At 39.8% G+C, this 22,652-nt stretch overlaps 4 protein-coding genes across 8 annotated transcripts in view; 1 reads left to right on the top strand and 3 right to left on the bottom strand.

The window, feature by feature from the left end:
• polr2c (RNA polymerase II subunit C) overlaps positions 1–3,362 on the bottom strand; it is a 7,684-nt gene extending 4,322 nt beyond the window's left edge. The window contains exons 1-8 of the mRNA XM_015031386.1: positions 3,192–3,362; positions 2,953–3,002; positions 2,612–2,680; positions 2,463–2,515; positions 1,352–1,480; positions 1,226–1,277; positions 966–1,134; positions 815–889 (exon numbers count right to left, since the gene is read on the bottom strand). Of these exons, the coding sequence (XP_014886872.1) occupies positions 815–889; positions 966–1,134; positions 1,226–1,277; positions 1,352–1,480; positions 2,463–2,515; positions 2,612–2,680; positions 2,953–3,002; positions 3,192–3,277 (683 nt within the window). The 5' untranslated portion in view covers positions 3,278–3,362. The remainder of the gene's footprint in view (positions 1–814; positions 890–965; positions 1,135–1,225; positions 1,278–1,351; positions 1,481–2,462; positions 2,516–2,611; positions 2,681–2,952; positions 3,003–3,191) is intronic.
• A 661-nt stretch (positions 3,363–4,023) lies between these two features.
• Positions 4,024–8,930, bottom strand: coq9 (coenzyme Q9 homolog (S. cerevisiae)). Of its 2 annotated transcripts, none has more exons than XM_015031383.1 (9): positions 8,822–8,930; positions 7,307–7,499; positions 7,046–7,169; positions 6,618–6,760; positions 5,913–5,997; positions 5,631–5,837; positions 5,245–5,400; positions 5,038–5,091; positions 4,024–4,368 (listed from the first exon to the last, which is right to left on the bottom strand). In XM_015031383.1, exons 1-9 carry the CDS (start codon positions 8,877–8,879, stop codon positions 4,333–4,335), a joined length of 1,056 nt encoding a protein of 351 aa, XP_014886869.1. In that variant the 5' UTR covers positions 8,880–8,930; the 3' UTR covers positions 4,024–4,332. The 2 variants fall into 2 exon arrangements, with proteins under 2 accessions (XP_014886869.1, XP_014886871.1); XM_015031385.1 differs by having other exon boundaries at positions 5,733–5,837.
• Positions 8,931–9,127: 197 nt separating this feature from the next.
• On the top strand, positions 9,128–15,883 carry ciapin1 (cytokine induced apoptosis inhibitor 1). Of its 3 annotated transcripts, none has more exons than XM_015031382.1 (9): positions 9,128–9,213; positions 10,678–10,840; positions 11,118–11,261; positions 11,844–11,923; positions 13,016–13,184; positions 13,700–13,773; positions 14,455–14,576; positions 14,786–14,867; positions 14,961–15,883. In XM_015031382.1, exons 2-9 carry the CDS (start codon positions 10,684–10,686, stop codon positions 15,069–15,071), a joined length of 939 nt encoding a protein of 312 aa, XP_014886868.1. In that variant the 5' UTR covers positions 9,128–9,213; positions 10,678–10,683; the 3' UTR covers positions 15,072–15,883. The 3 variants fall into 3 exon arrangements, with proteins under 3 accessions (XP_014886868.1, XP_014886866.1, XP_014886867.1); XM_015031380.1 differs by having other exon boundaries at positions 13,697–13,773; XM_015031381.1 differs by lacking the exon at positions 9,128–9,213 and adding an exon at positions 9,323–9,548 and having other exon boundaries at positions 13,697–13,773.
• Positions 15,884–16,050: 167 nt separating this feature from the next.
• prmt7 (protein arginine methyltransferase 7) lies at positions 16,051–22,434 on the bottom strand. 2 transcript variants are annotated; one of them, XM_015031378.1, is made up of 13 exons: positions 22,228–22,434; positions 20,779–21,008; positions 20,524–20,704; positions 19,328–19,455; positions 19,092–19,230; positions 18,931–19,014; positions 18,790–18,837; positions 18,259–18,348; positions 17,475–17,636; positions 17,041–17,115; positions 16,666–16,826; positions 16,418–16,514; positions 16,051–16,299 (listed from the first exon to the last, which is right to left on the bottom strand). In XM_015031378.1, exons 1-13 carry the CDS (start codon positions 22,417–22,419, stop codon positions 16,138–16,140), a joined length of 1,749 nt encoding a protein of 582 aa, XP_014886864.1. In that variant the 5' UTR covers positions 22,420–22,434; the 3' UTR covers positions 16,051–16,137. The 2 variants fall into 2 exon arrangements, with proteins under 2 accessions (XP_014886864.1, XP_014886865.1); XM_015031379.1 differs by having other exon boundaries at positions 16,051–16,296.
• Between the last annotated feature and the right edge of the window lie 218 nt (positions 22,435–22,652).

Below are 22,652 nucleotides of genomic sequence, written 5' to 3'. Positions count from 1 at the left end.
AAAGTTTCCCCCCAAAAATATCTAGATATATATATATATATATATATATATATATATATATATATATATATATATATATATATAAGAAAGAAATTCAGAAATTCAATTATAATGGTTTTGCATTGAGAAAAGTTTCACAGGTAGATGGAACATGAGTTACATCAGTTTTGTCGAGACCAGAAATCCAGCAAACTATTCTAAGAAACTGATCGAAGACCAAAAACTTTGGATTAAGCCATACACACTTTCATTTGCTTTTTCAACTCCAAAGCGCTTTACACTATGATGAGTCATTCACTCATTACTACACACATTCACACACTGATGGGGGTAAGCTACATCGTAGTAACAGCTGCCTTAAGGCATACCGACATAAGGCAAGTTTAAAAGGCAGTTCTTCTAAATACTCAGGAAATAAGTGTAAACTTCTGGAAGAAGAACATAATTTTTTCTATTATTTAGTAAATGGACATAATTTAGGTATCCTAATTATAACTGGACAGTTAAATCTAGTTCACTGAGACAAAAGAGACAGTGAGGGAAAATAAGGTTAACTACGTTTTTATACGATTTATGAAAAAGCTTGGTTTCACCTAAATTTGCCTTTTATTATTTTACTATCCAAATAAATAACTTCATGATTTTCCAAACTTACCAACACAGAGAAATTGTCATGTCCACTAAACATGCATATCTGATTATGACATGAACAGGTAAGAATCAAACTACTGGCACGTAATTATAGAAACAGCCAATTTTTGCTGCAAATACTTAAACTTTATGCAAATAACGTATCCGCAGACTGTTTGCTCACCTTTCTGGCTTTCCGTTGGGGTCATAGGGCGCCTGAACTTCATCTTCCTCGATCTCTGAGTATTCACTCTTTGGCCTGAGAAAAATTACACCGCTGATTAAACGATCGACTCTTGTACTTCACAGTGAAGTTTTCTGAAATGAATACCTACCATTCCTCGGGTCGTGGATAGACCGTGTGCCTCAGTGCGTTGTCTGGGTCATACTCGAACGAGACCCCCGCCGTCGGGTTCCACTTGGCGTGCTCTTTACCGAAGCCCTTCTTGGCGTACGCCCTCAGCCGAAGCTCCTGACCTTTACGGAGCTTCACCAGCAAGATGTCTAACACGGACAACGCAACAAGCATGTAAATTATTAAAAGATAGTAGCAGAAAAGGCTAAAACAGGTTGGCGAGACAAGATCTGAGAGTACCATCCTGCTCGACGTAGTCGTTCGGGTCATTGTCTCGGCTTCTGGAAGTGACCTGGAAAAAAAACAACTTCAGTCCACGTTCTACGTACTGGACTATCAGGTGTGAAAACACCCTGAAGGACTCACAGGGATCACTCTGGGGTTGTTGGAGAGCAGATCGCGTGACGTGACGTGACGCGTTTGGTCCTCGGTGCAGCGGACGTCCAAGGTCAGCTCCACGGAGCATTCGGGACAGAAGTCATCACATGTGCAGTCCTGCAGGAGGAGCAGATAGAAACACACTCAGTTTCAACAACAAACCAGCATTCTTCCTAGTCTGAACTGTTTTCTGTCCGTTTGGTCACAGTTTACATTTATTACTAACCGAACCTCTGGTTTTCATACACAAAAAAGAAAGTAACAAATTACATGCAAAGGATATTTTTCTTTGTTGTTTTGAATTTATAGACTGAAGCTGCAAAAGACGTCCTCAACCCATTTCCTGTTCAATAAAGGCAGCCAGTGCCTTAAAAAAACAACTTTTAAAAAGCAGGGCCATCAGGATAAAAGCAGAATTATCTTAGCTTTCTGTAATTAGTCCCAGTAATGACTAGCAACATATTTAAAAGCTTTCGTTACCAGTAATAATGAAAGCTTTATTACTGATGAATTGCCATAAATGTTGGTATAAATTTGAGAAGTTATCTGAAATATTCCATTTCCAACATCCACACTTGTGTTTGTTTAAACACTTAGTTGAGTAATTGTCCCAACAGGTAAAGTTTTACCAATATTCACCGTTCACACAAATGCTTTTATAGGAGTTCATCCATCCAACCCTGCTTATACGTCATGCATCTCAGAAGAACTGATGTCTAGGTACAAACCTTAAGCTGTTGCTGCTTCAGGAATGTGGCAAATTTAGACAATTATTTTTTAAGTAAAATCTTAAAACATATTCAGTCAAAATGGCTCTTAATACGTAGTAGAACTGTGATGCTCTGACACTAGGAACGCCTTGATTTATTTTTCTTTTTGTGTGTGTTTTTCATTATTTGCTGTATTTTTTTTCTGGTTGCCATTTTAGATGTTGTAAAAACTCTATAAATGTTAACTGATTTATTCAGTACACAATCAGCAAAACCTTCTTCCAGGTCATAGGTTTAGACTTAAACTGCTTTTTTTCTTCTTTTTTTTTTTGCCCAAACAGCTTTGAACAACATTTGTTTTTGTTTTTCAGATGCAACAGTCCACTCACCCTTGAATACTGCATCTTATCCACTATGTCGTCGCTGGTGAGGGGAATAAGACCTGGCGACACATAAAGCGAGCAGATTAGTGTTCAGGTCATAAATTGCCTACTAAGCTGCGCTGCAATCAACAGGACGGGGCTCTGGAGATACACACCGACTCTGTGCGCGATGAACTCATCGTGCAGCACTGATGAATTAGCATCGATTTGGATCCAGTCGATGGCTGAAAAGAATGCAATGAGTTAAAGTGATGCTGTAGCTACAACAAATGTTGGAGAAAAAAAAAAAAAACATACTCAGGCTTTAGTGTTGTTTACCCAACTAAACAAAGAGCTTAAAGGCTTGTAATAGTTTCTATAGAAAGCGTAATTTCACACAATAATAAAACAGAACTTTATCTGTATTTAGCATCCGAAATCATGATGTTTAGGAAAAACGTCGTAACAAAACAAAATAACTAAAGGGTATGATGGACCAAAAATATTGTTACACTACCTATTGTGGGAACTTCTGACATGAAGACACGGCGGAGAGAGTTTGCAACCCTTAAATGAAGAAAAGAGGTGTAAAACATATATGCAACACTATATATGTTTTGTAGGCCTGACTTCTATTTTCTTTGGCATTTATTTTTCTTGAATCGTCTCGTAACTCGTGCTTCTATACGCACACAGGCACAATGGGCGCCCAATTCCCAATACAGCAATAAGAAGGGGGAAAAAATAAACACTCACGCCAAGTCCGTGTTTTCAATGACGAATTTGACATTTTCGTCCGTCAATTCTGTTATTTTAACCGTCGGCTGGTTAGCATACGGCATCTTTAAAGGTTATTCTGTTCAAAAATGACAAGAACTGCACCACCTCGGGATTTAGGCCTCCCGGAAATGGCTGATGAGCTGATTGGCTCAACGGAGGAGGCGGGACTTCAGGGGGAATTAGTGGATTTTCAAAATAAAACCCTGTTGATCGTTCTAAAATAGGGGTCTGTAACCTTCGCAATTCTTAAAACGTTAGATCTTAAGTATTTTATAAAAAAAAATATGTATGTATATATTTTTTTGTTATTAGATTTCACAATGAAGAAAAATAAAGTTTTAAGTAGAAAGAAGATAGATGAGTTTCCTTCTGTGGGATGTTGAAATTTATGGAAGATGGAAAAAAAAAAGTAAATAGTTTCCAACCTAATGACACAAAAGACAAATCTGGAACGTCACTAATGTTTTTAGTGTGATTATGTTGCGTTATTTTATTTTTTTTATGAAAAAGTACCAGCATTTGTTATGGAATTTATATTTGAAAGAGTTGACTATCATTTTAATCCTGAATTAGGTTAGGTTGCAGACCCCCAGCTGTTCTAAGTCACTGATTGAGGTTAAAACTCTACAACAAAACACACAAAAAAATTGTAACTGATTTTCTTTTTAGTCTGAAAAAATATTAGGCTCTTATTTCAAAGAGATAATTTCCCCTGCTTTTCTTAACCTTGCAAATTGCATGTTTTTTTTTAATACAGAATGAATGATTTATTTTCTACACATGTAACAAAGATCACAACAGACATGTGTTGAATATACACTACTTTATTTGGCTTATGATTCCACAATCAAATTGAATCTGTTCTTGTACTTCTATACAACAGGAAAAAAAAAAATTTGAGTAAAACAAAAGAAAGCCACTCATACCGAAGGTGAACTGAAATATACAGAGGACGTTCAACAAATCGGTTGTTTCTGTGTTCTTAAAATCAATTGCGAAATTCCTTCAGCCATACCATACAACCGAAAAGACAAGAGTAATCTCCCCCTCAGAAAACACACCATCCTCAGCTCATGGCATTATGGTTGGGCTTCATGGGCCTCAGAAAAGTTTCACATCATCGTCTCTGGTTCAGTCCTGTGAGGTTCTTCAACTGAAAAAAAAGAAAAAGAAAAAAAAAACATTTTAAAAATGGGTCACATTATCTCAGATCAACTTATATTTATCATTAACTACAAAGCTACTAACGCTCATATGTACCTAAGTATTAAAAATAATTAAACATAGTATGTAGCACTATCAAACAAAACAAAACACTCATTAAAAATAAATGCAGTAATTGACAAATGACAGGTTCACAGAGGGTTTGTTCGAGCTTTAAGCCAAATAGGTGGGGGTGAGGGATAAAAATGTACTTTTTCGATACACTGAGATGCAAACAGGAATCTTTTTAATCAGAGCTGGTGGTATGGATAGTTTTATTTCATTCTGTAATTTAAGCTTGTCTATTTTTTGTTGGACTAAAAGGTCTTGCCAGGGCATAAAGAGGAAGAGTGAGGAAAGGTGATTCAAACAACTATATTTGGAAAAAAGACAAACAAAAAAACGTCTTCCTTCTCTACAGCTGTGTTGTAATTTGCAGTATTGAGGCAGTTTTGCAGATCCAATGCTGCCATCATGTGGATGTTTACAGAAAAGCCTATCGGTTAAAAAATAGACCATGTCCTTTAACAAGGAAAGGTCAGAGATATGCATGAGAAGCCATAATGATTACAGTAGTTTTATTCGCTGATTAAAAAGAAAACACACCCTGAAAACTCACCGTAACTGCAGCTCCCATGAGACCCTGCGCTACAGCTTCACCAGTCGACTGCATCTACAGGGAAAAAGAAAACTATGCCACGTCGTTCAAACAGGTATTTTGGTTTTTAATTCATTCACACATTCAGAACATTACTAAAAGAGAGAGATTCATCTCTTTCTCTTGAGTGATCAAATTTGAATGTTTTCTGCCTCAACTCTTCTGTACCTGCTTTGCCGTGACGGCCATGTTGGTTACATCCTGAATGCGGTTATCAAGGAAGGTCCAGGTGTCTTGGAAGTCCGGGGAGGAATCCTGCAGCATCACCAGCTCTGTTGCGTTGTACAGACCGGTCAGCACTGCCCGCTTCGTGTACCAGTTCATCTTCAGACAGAAGGCAGATGGAAAAATAACTTTGACATTTTGTTGAGAAAGAAATAGACTTTACTGTCGCATATGAATTTACCATTTATTAAGACAAAATATGCAGACTAAAAAGAAAACAAAAACAAAAACATACAGAAGAGTGAGGTACAGAAATCTGAAGAATCAATATTCCTTCAGATAAGAGAGAAAGAAGACATGAAAGTTGGCTCGGTGATGGGCGGGATAACCTGAGACGTAGCAGGCCGGATATTGTGGGGGGGATGATGAAAGGGGGCGAGGAAGGTATGAGCAGAAGAAGAGGAGGATCGAAGGCGGGAGGATCCACTCACGTCTGTGGAGCGGTCCCCGGCGTAGTACCAGATGTCGTCCACCATGGTGGAGAGATGCTTCAAGCTGTCGGGGATGTTGTGAGGAAGGAGCAAGATGCTCATCGCCTACAGACGCAACAGCAAGAAAAAGATGAAATGCAATTCTTACCGTTTCTGCTGGGACTGAGCGCTGATGGTTACCTGTGGCCAGGATTCCATGTAGGGGATGTACATCCGCAGCCTGGTCTCTACCGCATCTCTTAGGAAGTCAGCTGTCTTCTTTGGTCTGCAACAAAAATAGCCGACGGGGAGTTTGGGTTTACGTCTCCAAAAGCCTCACAAAAGTAGATGTACTATAACTTTTGAACATTTTCTCAAATCCAAACCACAAACTTCACTGAACGGAAGTTACATTTTATGTGAGAGATCAACCCAAAGTAATGCATAGCAGTGACGTGGGAGGGAAAGACTGCAAGGTTTCAAAATGTCTTACAGGAAAATATCTAAAAATTGTGTGGCATACATGTATATCCAGCCTTCCTGAGATAATACTTTGGAAAACTAGCTTCTGCTCAAATTATAGTTGCAGGTTTTTTGGGACGTGTCTCCATCAGCTTTGCAGATCTAGAGACTAAAACGTTTGCCCCCTCTTTTTGCAAAGCAGCTCAACGCAGCAAGATAGCATGAAAACATTAATCCTTAAGTCTCAACATACATTCCCAGCTTGATGTAGGGTTTGACTTTGACTAGATCATTCTAAAACATCAAAATGTCCTCGTCTAAACACGTCTACTTCAGCTCTGCTTGTATTTTGGAGCTGTCCTGCCGATGAGTAAAGTCTCAAGTCTCTTGCAGACTCTAAAAAGTTTTATTTCTGAAATGCACAGTGAGGTTGTGCATACATACTCTGCCTGACCCAGCTGGACTTCATTGTGTTGTTCAGCCAGGATCTCTGTCAGCTTGGAGTTGCACTGGGAGATGAAATGTAGGACCAAGTCTCCCGCTCCATTGGTGAACATCCCAGTGGAAGCAGAGGACAAACCCACAGCCTGGGGGCAGCACAGCAACAACAGAAACATCAAAGATAGCCTGAAGCCTCCTTTAACATAATGTAATTAATTTACTCCTGTTAATTCCAATTGTTGCACTTAGTCTAAATCCAGATAGTCTCAAATTAAACAACTGTTTCAAAAATTAGCTTAGCCTTACAAAGGTGAAGTTGTTGTGTTGGGGAAAAAAAACATTCAAAAGAAGTCAAGATAACATTTTAACTGCTGATAGAAGTAGTTAAAAAAATGAAAAGTAAATATACTTGAAAGTTGCTTAAATCTTACTTCAGCACCAGCGGAGATGGCTTCCATGGACCAGCCGTGCAACGGGACAAACTCCAGAGCCGCCGTCAGAATTCGTGCCTGCAGCTGCTCTTCCGTTTCATAGTCCTCGTCCTGCTCCTGGTCACTTTGTGCAAACACAGAGGAATATTTTACAACGAATGAAGCACAATAAGTTAAACTTGTTTGCATTAGCATTTTGAGGCAGACTGTCCAGTAGGTGGAACAGCAGCAGAACTCGCAAACAGCTTCTTAATGACTGACCCGCTGCTTGGATCAAAATCCTGCTGGGAGGTGTAGTCATCGTGGGTTGTGGATGATGATGATGAGGAGGAGGAGGACGAAGATGCAGAGTGTTTGTCAGATTTGGACTCGTCCTGCAGTCTCAGTGCTGCACAGTGGAAGCCTCGTCTCAGGCTGCTGCACTGAGGGGTTGTTGATGTCGGTGCAGCGACCACTGGAGGAGGGCAGAGATTTTCACTCAATCTCCTAATCAACTCGGTTATTAGGGTTTTCCATGAAGAACAAAAGTCTGAGCTGGGATGTTGTTGCTCACATGGGCGGGATGCACCCTGAACAAGTTACTCATTCAACACAGATGTCTTTGAATTTCAGCAACTAAATATAACATACGTAAACAAATACTCTTGTTTAAAATTTGTTTTCAGATTACTGGTGTTTGTATTTTAATTTACCTTTAATTTGTTTACACAGTTTTTGCTACTACCCAGCTTTAAATTATTCATACAGGGTTTCCCCCAGCGTATTATAAGCCTGGCGGGCCACCAGGCTTTACTTGTGCCCCCACCAGGCTAAGCATTGCTTATTTACTTAAGTTTTCTTTTAAATGCTTGCATTTTTTAAGACTTTATAGGTGGTGTTCAGATATTAATCTTCCACTCTTTCAGTAACACATAATTATCAAGTGATATTTTCAAACTTCTTGTCAACTACAAACATTTTTTATCTCAAAAACATGGCGGGACACTGGATGAATGACTGCCCGAGCGACCCAATCACCGGGTTTAGCACGTTTTCTGGGGAAAACCTTGCCATGGATCAGTAATCTGGGGTTAAATACAAAAAAAAAAAGTTTTTTTCCTAGTCAATAAGGTCATAAAAAATATGGCTGCACAATTTAAGAAAACTAGCATTAGTATTGTTGAACATAATGACAATTTTAATAAGAAAATTCATAAGTAAATACCAATTACTTCAGCTTGAACGAAAGGCTAATGTCCATAAACATGGTATATTGTGAGACAAAATAAAGCTTTATTCTACTTTTCTCTATTGTTGCTCCGAATGACTCCTTTAAAGATTAAAAGAGAAGATTACGCTCAAATATAAATACTGACATATTCCAGCTTATATCTGCATCTGTGCTATCCGTTGAAAATTTTATGAAACAAGAAAATAAACAAGTATACTCAGCTATATATAGCCGATTTATTAGAAACGCTTGCCATAACTGCAGAAAAACACGCCCTCCCAACCCCCCAGCTGTAAAGACTAACATGCTTACAATGCACTGCAATACGATTAACATATGTCTGATTTTATTACTTAAATTCTTCATTTTTACAAAGCGTACGCCTCCGAAAGGTAACCTGTTTACTGTCCTTCATGATCACCTTCGGTTAGCTAACGTAAACTCTGGCTTTTTTTTTTTTTTTTTCAAAACGTAAAACTGAAACAGAAAGATTTGTAGGCGTGTCTTTGATTTGTGTGTGTGTGTGTGTTCTGCGGTGAAACAAAGCAAGAACGAGTTTGTCTTACCGCTGGATAGCCCTCGGAGGAGCCTTCCAGCTCGCAGTCCTCTCAGAAGCGCCGCCATAACAAGCTGCACGACTGGGAGGTTCACAGCTGCGTCACTTCACCGCGACGCAAATTTACCGGAAGTTTATTTTAAAACAAAACTTGACTGCCAAAAATTTTTTTAAATTAAAATCAATATTACTCATTTTTTTGTACATGAAACACAATATTATGCAAAAGAATAATTATATATTTAGTAATAAATATACATCACCACATTATCTCTGTTTGAATTAAATTCTTTAAAATGTTAAACTTTTAAAAATATTTTATTTTGAAAGTTAATAACCGGAAACACTCCCCCTCAACTCACTTAAACGACTTATTTTGTGTAAGTGCCGTGAGAAGAGCAGGTGAGTCGTTGAGAGAAATCCTTTTAGTTTTTATTTTAATTAGTTAAAGTTACTTCTTGGAGGTGTTTTACATCGATAACTAGAAACGTTTATTTATTTTTCCTGGGGTAGAACTTTACCGGGCTCTCACTGTCTAAACAACGTGTCAAAAAACCTCAGAAGTGTCGCTAATGGTTACAAACTGCGTCATTGCGTCGGTTTTTAGTAACAAAGACTTTCACCAAAGATAAGTTTGGTGTATCATTGTTGATACTAAAAGTATTCGGTTTACACCAAGTGAGGATTTTAATTTGCGGCTTTGTTACACAGTTGACGGAGAACATTCTGGATAACTGGTCAGTTCATCTTCAAGATTTTATTTGTACATTAGCCATTAGCTAATTTTTAGGGCAGAGTCAATGCTTCACATAATTTAGCAATGTTTATACCAAACACTAAAGCCGTATTTAAAACTTACACATTGATTCTGAACTGTAGTCGGGACCATCATATATACTGGATAAGTATCATTCTCTAGTTCCCATCTTTCCAAATCTGAGCAGTATTAAAAAGTATGTATATATATATATATATATATATATATATATATATATATATATATATATACACACACACAGAATTTGGAAACCCCAAACGGCACCTGGGTGCTAGAGAGAAGCAGAAATGTAAAGTGTGCACTGCACAATCTCCTGTATTTGTTTAGAAAATGCATTTGTTAAGTAAGACATTTCAGGCTTGAGGCCTTTCACAAGATTGGAGTTCAGAAATCTAAAAACTGATCTGGAGCCAGTTTGATCTGATCATTTTGATCTGGATCCTGACCGGTGTCTAGTTGAGGAGTCTGTGCTTTACATATAATAAAACAATCATTAAAAAATATCAAACCCCAAAAGATGAAACCATAAACTGAGAAAGTCCAGGGTTTATATTTTAGTCATAGGGTTTTTTTTGGTTTTTTTTTACAAACAAAAATATACTTCTGTAAAGGTGGCATATAACTTTTAAAGGCTAATTATAATTAAACTTTCTAGGAAATAATGGAGTTGATGGAGTGACCTGAAAAAGTCATGCTTTTCTACGTTGGGATATTGGTCTGAGCTCGAAGGGCCACGTGATGTAAAATTGGTGGTTGACGATGTTGACAGATCAAGGAAAAGAACAGCAAGCCTGTCATTTTCCTCTCCCGCTATTTTGTTTTGTTGATATATAAATACTGCCTACCTTTGTGTTGTTTCTGTATTGCTTGAACATTATAATTAAAGGTACTGACATATTATGAAGACTTGAAACCCAATCTGCAGGTTCAGATTGAGTCCTAAATGTTGTGACGCAACCTTACCATATTTTTTAGAAAATTTTCCAATTTTTTTTTTTTGTTGTTTTTTAAAGTGATTTGTAAATCATCACATTTTAAAAAAAAAAGAAAATGTAAAACTTGACCAACTTTAATTAATCTTTCCCCAGGAAATAATGGCCGACCTTGGCGTCAAAGCAGGAGACAAAGTGTTGCTGGTGTGGACTCAGCCGTCAACACCAGAAACCTTGAAGCAATATGCTGAGGAACTTGGGGCAGCAGTAGGTGCAGATGGAAAAGTCTCCGTGGAGAACATGGAGAGACTGTCGCTCTGTGAGTCAGTCGCCCACCAATTTAATTATTCAACCCAGTTAAGTCTAACTGGCGAAACATCAATGTATTCGTCCTTAAAATGATTATTCCGTATTGAAACATCCAGATTATGGCCAAGTTTTTTAGTAAAGTTTACCCTGTTTTGAGTTCTAACGGGACTGATATCTTAAAATCAGATATATATGAACAAAGAATATAACAAGGCCTAGACAATAAAATTTTTCTGTTGAAGGCATGAGTAGAAAGTTTTACTGTATTTCTTCCTTCTTCATCACAGCCTCTCATGCAGCTTCTTCCTTTGACTGGGTGCTCTCCTGTCTTCTGGCCGACTGCTCCTACATCCACAGTCCAGACACTTTAGCCGAGATGGTCAGAGTGCTGAGACCTGGTGGGAAGCTGCTCCTGGATGAACCAGTCACAGGTAAGATGAATCATTCCTTTCAAGTTGCTTTCTAGTCTCTTATTGGGAGTTCGGTCTCTGTGCCTAACGCAGCCTCACCAGAAACCCTTTTGTCCGCCATCTTTGTTTGAAATACCCAGAGGGTTATAGTGTTCGACTACATGTGTAACTTAAAAATAAAAAAGAAATCAGGGCACCTGGCAAACTGGATTTGTTATCCTTCACTTGCAATGTGTGCATCAAGTAAGATTTATAACTAAGAAAGTAGCTTTTTCGCGTCTGTCGTAAATGTAAATTTCTTGTCTGGATGACATTTGTCTTCAGCAATGCTGCATTCATTCTGTGCTACAATATAAATATGTGATTTTAAAAAAAATTAGTACATATCTGACATGATACAGGTTTAAATTCCATTCATATTGGTTTGAAAAGGTGCTAAATATGTGTTAAAGTGTTACTATGGTGCAGGCCTCAGAATCATTAGGAATGTTAGATTACCAGAAGACGTACAGCACAACTTTTATAAACACAATCCTGCTGAAAAGCCCGAGATTGGTTATCGTGTGTTATCCATTCTCTAAATGAACTGTGTTTGTGTTACAGGCACAGAAGCACAAACGATGAGAACTGCAGAGAAACTCATGTCGGCTCTGAAGTTGTCTGGCTTCATGTCGGTAACAGAGGTGAGAGAAAAGCAAGGGCTCAGTAAAATGTTCCAATTTATCATCTACTGTGATTATACTGGAGATGAACATGGCAGAGTTATTAGCCAAATAGATGCCATCACTCCAAAGAGAACAAAAACTGATTTTAAATAAGAATATCAAGCCGTGACTAGAATTAATTCAGTGGTTTGGTGGTTACACTGTTGCTAAAACCTAGTTTGGTTCGTTTTGTTTTTTGTTTTTTGTTTTTTTTTCTGAAGTTTGTTCCCTCTGCAAGTACTCACCATGTAGGTCAACTACAGGGTGGCTGGATTAAGAGATGAAAGATAGTGGAAGAGTACGAGTTGTTTGTAAGTTAGCTCGTGCATCTGAGTTTTTATTGCTTTCTTTCTACTCTTTGGCTGATTTTTGTTATTATTAATAATGGAGGTGGGAGAAGTTAGATGGTAGAAGGAGCCAAAATATCTGTAGTCTGGAGAAGTTTCAAGAAAAACACAAAGGATAGTAGAAAAGAAGCAGTCTGTCAAGAGGAGGGGGGAAATGTGAGCCTTTTAACACGAGTGATTTGATAAAGGTAAACTAAACAATGAATTGAAAACGCATTCAGAGTATGATGCCGGTGGCTGCAGCACAGCACAACCAACAGAACTCCAAACATGAAGAAGAGCATAAAATTCTGCTATCATAGACATGCAGGGCTAAAATTTATTGTTTTGTTAGTTTATATTTTAATTGAAATGTTTGGTGGTTGTATGTTCAAGGAAACTTGTAAAGAATGTAAAACTTTTATTATTTTAAATGTGTTTTAAATGAATGCAACACTGTATGTCATGTTTTATTTACCAGTCAGCTGGGACTCTGGGCTTATAAAGAAGAAGAGCCAGCTTGTTATGTGTAAATGTGTTTGTGTGATGTTTCAGCACCAACTTGTTAACTACTTGGAATCAGTAAGTATGTAAACTGAAGTACTCACATTTGTACTCAGTCTGGAAAAAACGGCTATCAATACACCTCTAAATAATCAACAGGTTTAAAAAAAAACAATCACAAGGTCACCTGTGTTTAATCCCCTCTTAGATCTGCTGACCCTCCTGCTGTCTCTTTATTCAGGTCAGTAAAACAGAGCTTAGTCCGGAGGCACTGAGCTCCCTCAGAGCAGCCACTGGTTACCAAGGAAACACTCTGACTAGGGTCCGCATATCTGCCTCCAAACCCAACTACGAGGTGGGATCCTCCAGCCAGCTCAAACTGTCGTTTGGGAAAAAGACACCGAAGCCAGGTAAGTTTATAAAGATGGTCTGTCATTCAGTCATCATCTTCATAACAGCTTTAGCAGCATTTGGTCATTTTAATGTCTATAAATCAGGGGTCCCCAAACTTTTTCCTGCGAGGGCCACATAGCTGTTCCTTTCTGTGGTCGGGGGCCGGTCTTAGTTTTTGCAGTAAAAAAAAACAAAGAAATTCTTGTACGACACTTTTGGATAGATTTTTACCCAGAATGCAAATGGAAAAAACCGTGAGTGAAACGGTGACTGACGAGTATATATTCCATTGAGGGAAAGTAAGTTTCACATTTGCTCAAAAGCCCCCTGGTGGTTGAAGAAAAATCCACATATAAACCGGAAAATACAATATACGAAAAAAAAAACACTGAATGCTCTCTGGTATGAGCAGGCGGGCCGGATCCGGCATTGTTCAGTGGGCCGGCCCAAATGACGTGGCGGGCCGGATCCGGCCCGCGGGCCGTAGTTTGGGGACCCCTGCTATAAATGTTAACATCTGTGTGTTTAGCAGAGAAACCAGCTTTGGATCCCAACACTAAGAAAATGTGGATGCTGTCAGCAAACGACATGAATGACGATGACGTGGTGAGTTCAAAGGCAGTTCGATTTTTCAAAAACCACTGCAGGCATGATTTAATTTGTGGTTAACGAGTTGTTGGCAAGCCAGGAGCTTTGAATGAGCATGCTTTATCCAGCTTGTAGAATGACAGACAGAAATCTCTGAAATATCATCAGAAAATGCTGTATTGCAAATAAGAGCCTGGACTTTATTTATGACATTTTGTTAAAACTGGGTTTAAACAGCTGAAAATCCTAATTGCACGAAAGAAGCACATCATTTTTGGAGTATTTTTAAGTCATATTATTGGACTGTTGTTCAGTTTCTGACTTGTTTTGCTGTTTGAATAAGAAGCTGAAAATACTGCATGTAAACACAGCAACCTTCCTGAGTTGAGTTTGAAAAATTACGGATAATACAGAACCAAATAGAAGTAAGAGGCTTACTGTATACAGACGTAGAGTGACGACATGAAGCTAATTATCCAACAATAATTTTAAGACGAGTTTAGATGTGAAATATAAAGTATGGTAAATAGGAGTCATTTTACTGAGGGCTGTTTGAAATATAAACTTAGTGTAAAATTGTGCAACATTATAGCAACATACTTATTAGTTTATCAGAGGCTATTTCCACAAATCGAGCGTGAATAAAGTAGCTGCAGCCTCTTGATGCGGTTTGTCTCCACGCTGCTCCGTTTGCTGCAGGATCTGTTGGACTCTGACACTCTGCTCGATGAGGACGACCTAAAGAAGCCGGACGCAGCTTCTCTTAAAGCTTCAAGCTGCGGAGAAGGGACTGGCAAGAAGAAAAAAGCCTGCAAGAACTGGTAAGGTCCCGCCTTACGTTTTAAAACCCTCCTAGGTCATTTTTCACTTCAAGCTCTAAGCCGTCAGGTCAGAGAGGTCAAAGGTTGGGCTACTCTCAGATGACAAGCTGGTTGGAGTTCCAGGTGTATCTACATCTGATATATTTTCACTACGTCGTTTCAGACCGTTAATATTTCAATATGATTTATTATGTTCTGTCATTGTGCAGCACATGTGGGCTTGCTGAAGAGTTGGAGCAGGAGAGCAAAGAGAGCCCGAAAACTAACCTACCAAAGTCTGCGTGTGGAAGTGTGAGTAGTGTGGGGGGGAAAAAAAAAAAATCAAAGCGTTGACTCCTGTTTCCAGATTATTAAAATAATATCGATGTATTTTATTTGTGCTAGTGTTACCTTGGTGATGCCTTCCGCTGTGCCAGCTGCCCATACCTGGGAATGCCAGCGTTCAAACCGGGGGAGAAGATCGTCCTGGACAACAACACGCTGACAGACGCCTGAAGCCAAAACGTTCCACTTCTCTGCTGCTCACGCTTCAGGACATTTAACATTCCTCTGTTTTCCATCCACCCAGAACTCGTCGGCTCCTCTGGGGGTTCTCAGTAGACCATAAATATTGACATTGATGCCACTGCAATGTTGTTTCCCATGAGGCACCGTAACGCCGCCACGACTGGACAGGAGAGCCATTTGTTTTACAAGCGAGAACCTAAACAACTTGTTCAAAATTTGCGATCAATATATCTATGCGATTTGGTGCCTGAATTGAGAGAATGCCAGATTTTTCATGGGTCAAAAGAAAATGAAAGTGTGAAACCAGCATCTTTTCTGGCAATCTAGTAATGAAACTTTTTACCTCAGTTGAATTTTTTTTTTATATTCATTAAAACTAATCACAGAATAAAAATGTTTTTGGGGGTTTAAATCATGTTTCGACGTCAAAGCTGGAGCAGTGAACTCCATCAAAACACAGAAGGCTGCACTGAAATTGTTGAACTGAAGCTTATTTATGTATGAAGGCATCATTTCACTTTCTGTCATTTATTACAAATAAACTTAAGACCAACTCTTTGGATTTAACCCTAAGAATGTGGTGTAGAGATTTGATACTTCAGGTTTTGTCGTCCTTTGCTGTTGCCAGCAGTGTATGCCTGTCGGTAACCGATCTGTCTTTTTAACGATTGTGTGATATAACTTTGTGGAAACATATTGGACTCTCAGGGCACCTAAAGATGTTACTACTGTTTTATTCCACTCTTTTTTATTTGTTTTGTGTTCCAAACTTTGCTTTCTTCGTCTGTGTTAAGAGTTTACAGAAACGAGTCCATGTCTGATTTTCACTATAAAACAAGACGACAGTGGGTCTGTTGGAGAGTAACTTGTGCAGGAGGTTTTGATGTCTCCATATCAAAGCCTGTTTGGCCCTGAGAATTCCTGATGTTGACGTATCGTTAAAAAAAAAGGCAAACGGTAACTTCTCTCATTACAGCAACTGTAAACACACAGTTAAATATGCTCTAAATAAGAGACTTGAGGTAAAACTTTTTCAGTCAGTTTTGGATTCACATCAGTGACCCGTGATGCTAAAGTCCATCCTGACGTCTCCTAAGCTGGGCTCGAACGTGAAGCTGTACGACACGCCGGTCCTGCCGTCACCTAAACTGTCCCACGCCGACCTGAGGAAGTAAACTCCCTGTTTCCTGTGTCGACTCCACTCGCAGTCTCCCTGCAGGGAAAACGGAGAAACACCTGCCATCAGATTTCGGACAAATTTTGATGATTTGAAAAAGACTATTTTAAAGAGTGTTTCCTGACATGCTTTCACAGATGACAAAAGAAGAAGATACCTGCTCCCTGATTGGTTGAGTCAGACCCCCACTGACTGTGACATCATCAGTCAGGTGATAGTCCATCCACAAGGCAACACCGTGACATCGACCCGTCCTGAAACCGATTTTTAAGCAGTTCAACAGAAATACCAAGCGCTAACTTCTGGATAAATTAAGCAACAGTAGAAGAAAATTAAACTAAAACATCAATAAACCCGTTTCAAAAAAAACATTTTCTCCCCTAAGCTGAAGGAAGCAGATTCTACCTTATGAAAGGCAGCAAGCCCTGGCTGCTGATTGGCTCTTGAGGGACACACTGTGTGAAGTCAAAGGTCATGACTTCGGTGGGGTGAGTGAGAGCTCGACATGGATATTCCCACAGCGGGTGGGGCTCCGCTTCACGGGACTCACGGAAATCCAGAGAGCGCTGTGGAAACACACAGCCTCAATCCACCTTCTGCAACTTCAGCTCAGATTTATGAACTCTGTTCACTTTTTGTTTCCTCTCATGAGTGATTTAAAGACACAGGTGCACATTTTCAAATACAAAAACACACCTTGACGTGGTACTGTTATTAAATCATCACCCTACTAATAAATAACTTGTTAAATTTTACTTTGACCTCGATTTTAATCTTTACCTGCACCATCTCGTCCATGGGAGTGACGTCAAAGCCTTCACATATTCCACACGGCGCTCTTATTCTCCACAAATCCTAACAATAAACAAAAATAACACAATCATTTATTTCGAAATCTTAATGGATTCGCTTTCAATTTATTTTAAGTCCTGCCAGTTTTCAGCAAAAACGGAAACACCTGAAGTCTTTCAAAGGAAACAAAGGAACGGCTCTATTAGGAATGAGCTCAAAATTATACAAGTCAGAGATATCATTTAGTACTAGCACGTTAAAATAACTTTAAAGTAATTATATATATTTTTTAGAAGTGACCGAGTCGCACTCTGGCATCTCAGATCATCAAGTTTCTACGACTGAAATGCATAAAAGCTGAATTGTTCGGGTAACAACTTGTGTTGCCTTTTGGATGATATTTGATCAATCGCTCGACTGACCTGGAACTCCACGGCTACAACATGCAGGGAGGCAGAGCAGGGCAGGATGGTGGCAGTGGGCCGCAGGAGGCCCGCCAGAGCGGTCCTGCAGTACCAGAAGAACAGGGAGTGCCACGGCAGGAGGCTGGTGCTGAAGTACGGCTCCCCCATCAGGACGGAAATCTGCAGGAGGCGTAACCCCAGGTTTTAGATCGTCAACTTAAAAACATAACTGGGTCTTTTAACTTGTAGCGTGTTATTGTAAATAAATGAACCGTTAATAAAGTTACTTTTTGATTACTTTAATTGGGACAGAAAATAAACAGAAAACAACTCATTAATAGAGCTGCAAATTGTTTTTATTTGAGGTCTGGCTGTCTTGATTATTTTAGCCCAAACTTTCTTTTTTTTTTTTTTTTTTTTTTATCTGAGGACTAAAACACCAAACAGATGAAGAAAATGACTGCAGGTTGTTTGATGAAGTCCTGAATCCAAGAGAGATTACAAGATTATCCTTGTTCATCCATCAAAGAAATATATAGCTAGATTTCTACTAAACTCCAAAAGAGTGAAAGACGACGAATATGGCAGATCTGCGTTTTGACCCATTTAACAAATAAAAACTAAAAATGAATTTATCATATGTTTTCCAACTTGGTACTAGCTTGATGTTCAGAGAGGAAGATCAGAGTGAAAGATGCTTTTTCTGATAAAAACGACTGTTTTCATCCTCTTGCTCTGTTGTTAAATCATCAAATAAATGAAATGTTCTGCTGCACGGCGGGATCGTCATCAAAAGCGGCACCTGCTCTCCTCTGAGGTCCTGACTGGTGAGCTGTTCAGGCCTGATCTCCAGCAGTTCAACCCCACCTTTCTTAGAGTTGGCTTCCAACACCTGCAGATTAAATTAACAAAATTAATTAAAGTTAACATTTCTCTACATGCATTTGTAAAAAAAAAAAAAATGTTTCGATTATGTAGCATTTATTCAACAGGACTGACCACAAAGACGTTTTATTGGAGGGTACAGGTAGCTGACCCCTGATTTAGGTTTAGGTAACAAAACAAAAAAAAAAAGAAAGAAAGAAAAGCATCCAGAAAATGAGGGTTAATTATAATGTGTATCAGGAGTTTGCAGCTCCAGTCTTCAAATCCCTCTGGACTCATTCCAGCTCCAACTCGCCTTGAATTAAACTAATTATGGTCATGAATAAAGACCAGGGCTTTCCAAAGCTTGCTGATTAGCCAAAGAGCTAATTAAGACGTCCCTCTACTAATCACCACCCATCATTTGGTACCAAACAAAAGCCTCCAGACAATAACTTTGTAGTTTTACCTCCTCAATAACTTGTTTGGACATTCTGGAGTTTTCCAAACTGAACACCTGAGTCAGGAACAAGAAGAGCACAAAAAAAAAAAAAAACACATTAATACAAGAATCTGAGCAGGAACATTTGGTTTGCAGGAGCTGCCGTACCTTTTTGGCTCCCAGCATGTGAGCGAACACAGGAAGCAGACTTCCATCGCTGACAGAGAGACACACGCTGTCCTCGCTCAGGACCTGGAGGGACCACCGCTTTAATGAACGCACACAAACGCAACCGTGCACGCTCGGCCATGACGACGGCGTTCGCTTACACTGCGGAGAGCGGCGACGTAGCTCCCCGTACGCCGTCTGTCGTTCAGCTCGCCGAAGCGAGGCCGAGTCCAGACGAGGTGAGCCTGACAGGTGCAACACGGCCGAGGCGGCGGGGTCGCAGCCTGGGCGTCCTGGAGACTGAAACATCGAGACAGAGAGGTTCACTGAACTGAGGTAAACGCTACACGTCGATTAATAGGGGAAGTAATGACAAAGCGAAGCTGTCCAAGCGGACCTGTGAGGCTGCAGGCTGTACCACAGACTGTAGTCGTCATGGCAGACCGTCAGACTGAGCTCCTCTCGCTCAGCCACCTGGCGCTCTGCAGGCAGGAAGTAAACACTCTGCATCCAGTGATCCCGCCACTAAAACACACCAGCAGGACTCGGATTTACTGGAGAAACTTACCGCTGGTTTTTCCATTTTGGGCCAAATCTACGTCACAGATGTTCTCAAACGGCCAGTTTTGCCAGGATGTGTTGATAAAACTCATCAACAAACAGTTAAAATATGGAGAAAATCTCTGTCTGCATTCAGTGACTTGTATAAACTACGTAATATTGAACATCGTTTCACACTGACCGGTCCGTCCAGGATTTTAAGATTGTTTTTGTGAATTTTTTGTAATCAAAATCACTGATTTTGTAGAGCTACTTTTAAAAATGTTTGTTACTCATCACCACCCTGATCACAAACTACAACTTGACATTACATGAAGCTCAGGGAGCGTTGTGCTAGAAGTAAGGAATGCTGCCACCTGCAGGCGGGAGTTAGCGACCATACATTTTTGACCATTTCTTGTGGGAAATTGCAATAAACTCACAATTATGCACTCACACAAAAAACATGTGTGAATGTGTTGATTCTGCATGAATTTCAACCATCAGAAAATGGTGAAAAACTGGACGGACTGATCTGTAATTTGGCAGTAAACAAATAAAAACTTCTTTGATTTAATTGATATGATGATATTTAAGAACTCTGGAGTTTAGAGGGCCACATAAAAAAAGCTATGGTGGGATGGATTTGGACCCCGGACCTTAAGTTTCACACATTCAGACTCAGATATTTATGTCCCAATGGGAAATTAATTTTATAGAAAGTCACAATAAAAACAACAACACACCAACAATTAATATTTAACTAGAAGGTGTGGCATTTGATTCCACTGCTTCAATCGATGGAGGTTAAAAACACAAAACTTGTCGATAAAAAACATCGAGGAGCTGGTAAGACAAAAAAGGTGAGCAATAAATAAATCAATTCATTGCATAAACAATTTGAAATCCCTCACTTTAAGAAACGGCAACAAATTAAACTCAGTTTGTTAAACTCGTGTGTCTTAAATCTTCTGCACATCTTTTGCCCCCAACAAGCTTTAGAGTCGTCGCTCTGGACAGATCTGCCTCCTGAAGCTCTGACCAGTTACTCACCGGGGCCTTCGCCGGCTGTGGGTACGTCCAGGTGGGAGCCATGCTGCACACAATGGTTCCGCTGGGATCCATGTCCAGGTCCCACCAGGACAGAACGACCTGAGCCCGACCGCCGGCCCGAGCCACGAAGCTGGTGGAGTGGGACTGGAAGGCACTGCTGACCGGCTTGCTGAAGTCCACACTGGGAAGGAACGCAGACGGGCGTGAGCAGCGACTGCGTGACGGAAACAAGAGAGAAGCAGAAGGTGCTTCTACCTGAACATGGCGCAGAGAGGACTCAGCGGGGTGAAGCTGCTGGGGGAGACCTGGCTCAGCTGGACGTCACAAACCGAGTGAGCGCCGGCGCAGCGGCCGACGGCGGGCGGCGGGACCAGACGGGCCCCCTCCACCTCCGCTGGCTGCAGCTGGGCCCAGCTCCACAGCAGCTCCGACTCCACCAGCTGGGCGTAGACGGTGGCGCGGTGAGGCACCGCCTCGCAGCCCGCCTGCACACAGAGAGAGAAACCACAAAGAGCCAAAAGAGGTTTAAATGAAAAGCTGACGGATGAATAAAAAGGTGCAAGCATTTTTCATCTGGACAAAAATGAAGAAAAAAAAAAAAAGTTTGAGGTCTAAATCTTTAGTATACTTTCCAAGCGCCCTCTACAGGAAAAGTGCCATTGACATGAATAAAAAATAAAAAAAAAGAAAGAAATCTCCAATAGCAGGAGGTATAAAAATGGACATAATGCTCTAAAAACTACCTGCACTAATATTTTACTCAACATATCGTGTATTTACTAAATGCTGCTAAGCTTCAATTTAAAACAGAAATCCTAACAATATCTTACATATTCATACAAACAAAAGACGAGGAAAAACTTACTTAACTTCTTCACTCTGAGGCCAAATGAAACAACAAGTTGAAGAGAAATTAGATCACATCTTACTTATTGTTGGCCACAGAGCAACCTTTACTCTGCAACAAGGTGGACAGTCATTGGCCAATTACATAAACACCTGAACCAATGAGAAAACGCTTCCAAAGAGGCACAAAATGCTAATTTAAGGCATCTTCAATAACTATAATTTACTGTATATAAAGTATATCGCTTTTTCTCAAATATTTTAAAAACAGAATAAACAAAAACAACAGATTTTTTTTAAAAGATTTCTTTTAAGAAGATTTATTCATTTTATCTCAGCATTTATGTAATTATATAAAGGCTTTATTAAAATTTATTTCACGTTACCTGAATAAAACAATTAGCATTTTCTCTAGAAACTACTGATGGTTTTTAACTCATTTCTAAAACCAATACCATTTCTATTTGTGAGGAAATGTTTGTGTGGGAATAATGAATGTATGAGCGGGAGAAGAATTCAATTGCAGCTTAAATGGCCTCTAATACGTTTCTGCTTTCACAGTTTTTCCCATTAGATCAGTGTTTCTCAACCCTGGTCCTCACCGCCCCCCTACTCTGCATGTTTTAGATGTGCCTCTATTCCAGAACAACTGATTCAAATTATTGCATGACCATCAAGTGCTGCAGAAGCCTGTTAATCACCCAGAGATACAATTCAGGTGTGTGGCAGAAGGGAAGCACCTAAAACAGGCAGGGCAGGGGGGGCGGTGAGGCCCGGGGTTGAGAAACACTGCATTAGAGCTCGTCTGTCTGAGCAGCAGCGAAGGAGCGGACTGAGTTTGGAAGGTTTTGGACGAACCGTGACCAGGTTTTGGTGAGCGTGCTCGTAGCTGGGCAGAGCTCCCTCCCCGATGAGCTCGGTGTCAAACAGCTCTGTGATCAGCAGGTTGGCCTTCTCTTGCATGTCGCCGTCTGTTAAAACACAACCAGAATATTTATGAAATGAAGCCACTGAGAAAGAAGAAAAATAACGGCTTTTAGTTTCCCTCATAATAAACAGACGCCCACATCTTTAGAAACAACTTTTGATGAGTTCGCAAAAATGTCTTGAGAGGTTATGGTTAAATAAGTGGATCGGCAGCAAATATTTCCAGAAGGAAATACAGGTTTGAACATTATTAAACCTCTAAAAAGAGTAAATTTAATTACAACAAAAAACATAATAAGCGAGTCATTCCTCAGCTTAGTTTAAAAGTAAATGACAAACTAAATGTAAGTGATTTA

Source organism: Poecilia latipinna, unplaced genomic scaffold, assembly GCF_001443285.1.
Source record: "Poecilia latipinna isolate Pla-1442-1.1 unplaced genomic scaffold, P_latipinna-1.0 Scaffold205, whole genome shotgun sequence".
Classification (NCBI taxonomy): domain Eukaryota; kingdom Metazoa; phylum Chordata; class Actinopteri; order Cyprinodontiformes; family Poeciliidae; genus Poecilia; species Poecilia latipinna.
The sequence above is the reverse complement of the archived record's forward strand: the minus strand, read 5'-3'. Positions and strand labels throughout refer to the sequence as shown.

Bases quoted from the DNA above. Each gene is read 5' to 3' on its own strand.
- coq9 (XM_015031383.1), bottom strand. From the start codon at position 8,879: ATGGCGGCGCTTCTGAGAGGACTGCGAGCTGGAAGGCTCCTCCGAGGG. The intron at 7,170-7,306 runs GTCAGTCATTAA...GTTTGCACAAAG, and splicing joins GATTTTGATCCAAGCAGCGG to TGACCAGGAGCAGGACGAGG. The intron at 6,761-7,045 runs GTAAGATTTAAG...TGCTGCCCCCAG, and splicing joins CCATCTCCGCTGGTGCTGAA to GCTGTGGGTTTGTCCTCTGC.
- ciapin1 (XM_015031380.1), top strand. From the start codon at position 10,684: ATGGCCGACCTTGGCGTCAAAGCAGGAGACAAAGTGTTGCTGGTGTGG. The intron at 13,774-14,454 runs GTGAGTTCAAAG...CGTTTGCTGCAG, and splicing joins ACATGAATGACGATGACGTG to GATCTGTTGGACTCTGACAC. The intron at 14,868-14,960 runs GTGAGTAGTGTG...TATTTGTGCTAG, and splicing joins CAAAGTCTGCGTGTGGAAGT to TGTTACCTTGGTGATGCCTT.
- prmt7 (XM_015031378.1), bottom strand. From the start codon at position 22,419: ATGAGGGAAACTAAAAGCCGTTATTTTTCTTCTTTCTCAGTGGCTTCA. The intron at 20,705-20,778 runs GTAGAAGCACCT...GTTCCTTCCCAG, and splicing joins CCTCTCTGCGCCATGTTCAG to TGTGGACTTCAGCAAGCCGG. The intron at 16,300-16,417 runs GTATCTTCTTCT...CCGTTTTCCCTG, and splicing joins CTCAACCAATCAGGGAGCAG to CAGGGAGACTGCGAGTGGAG.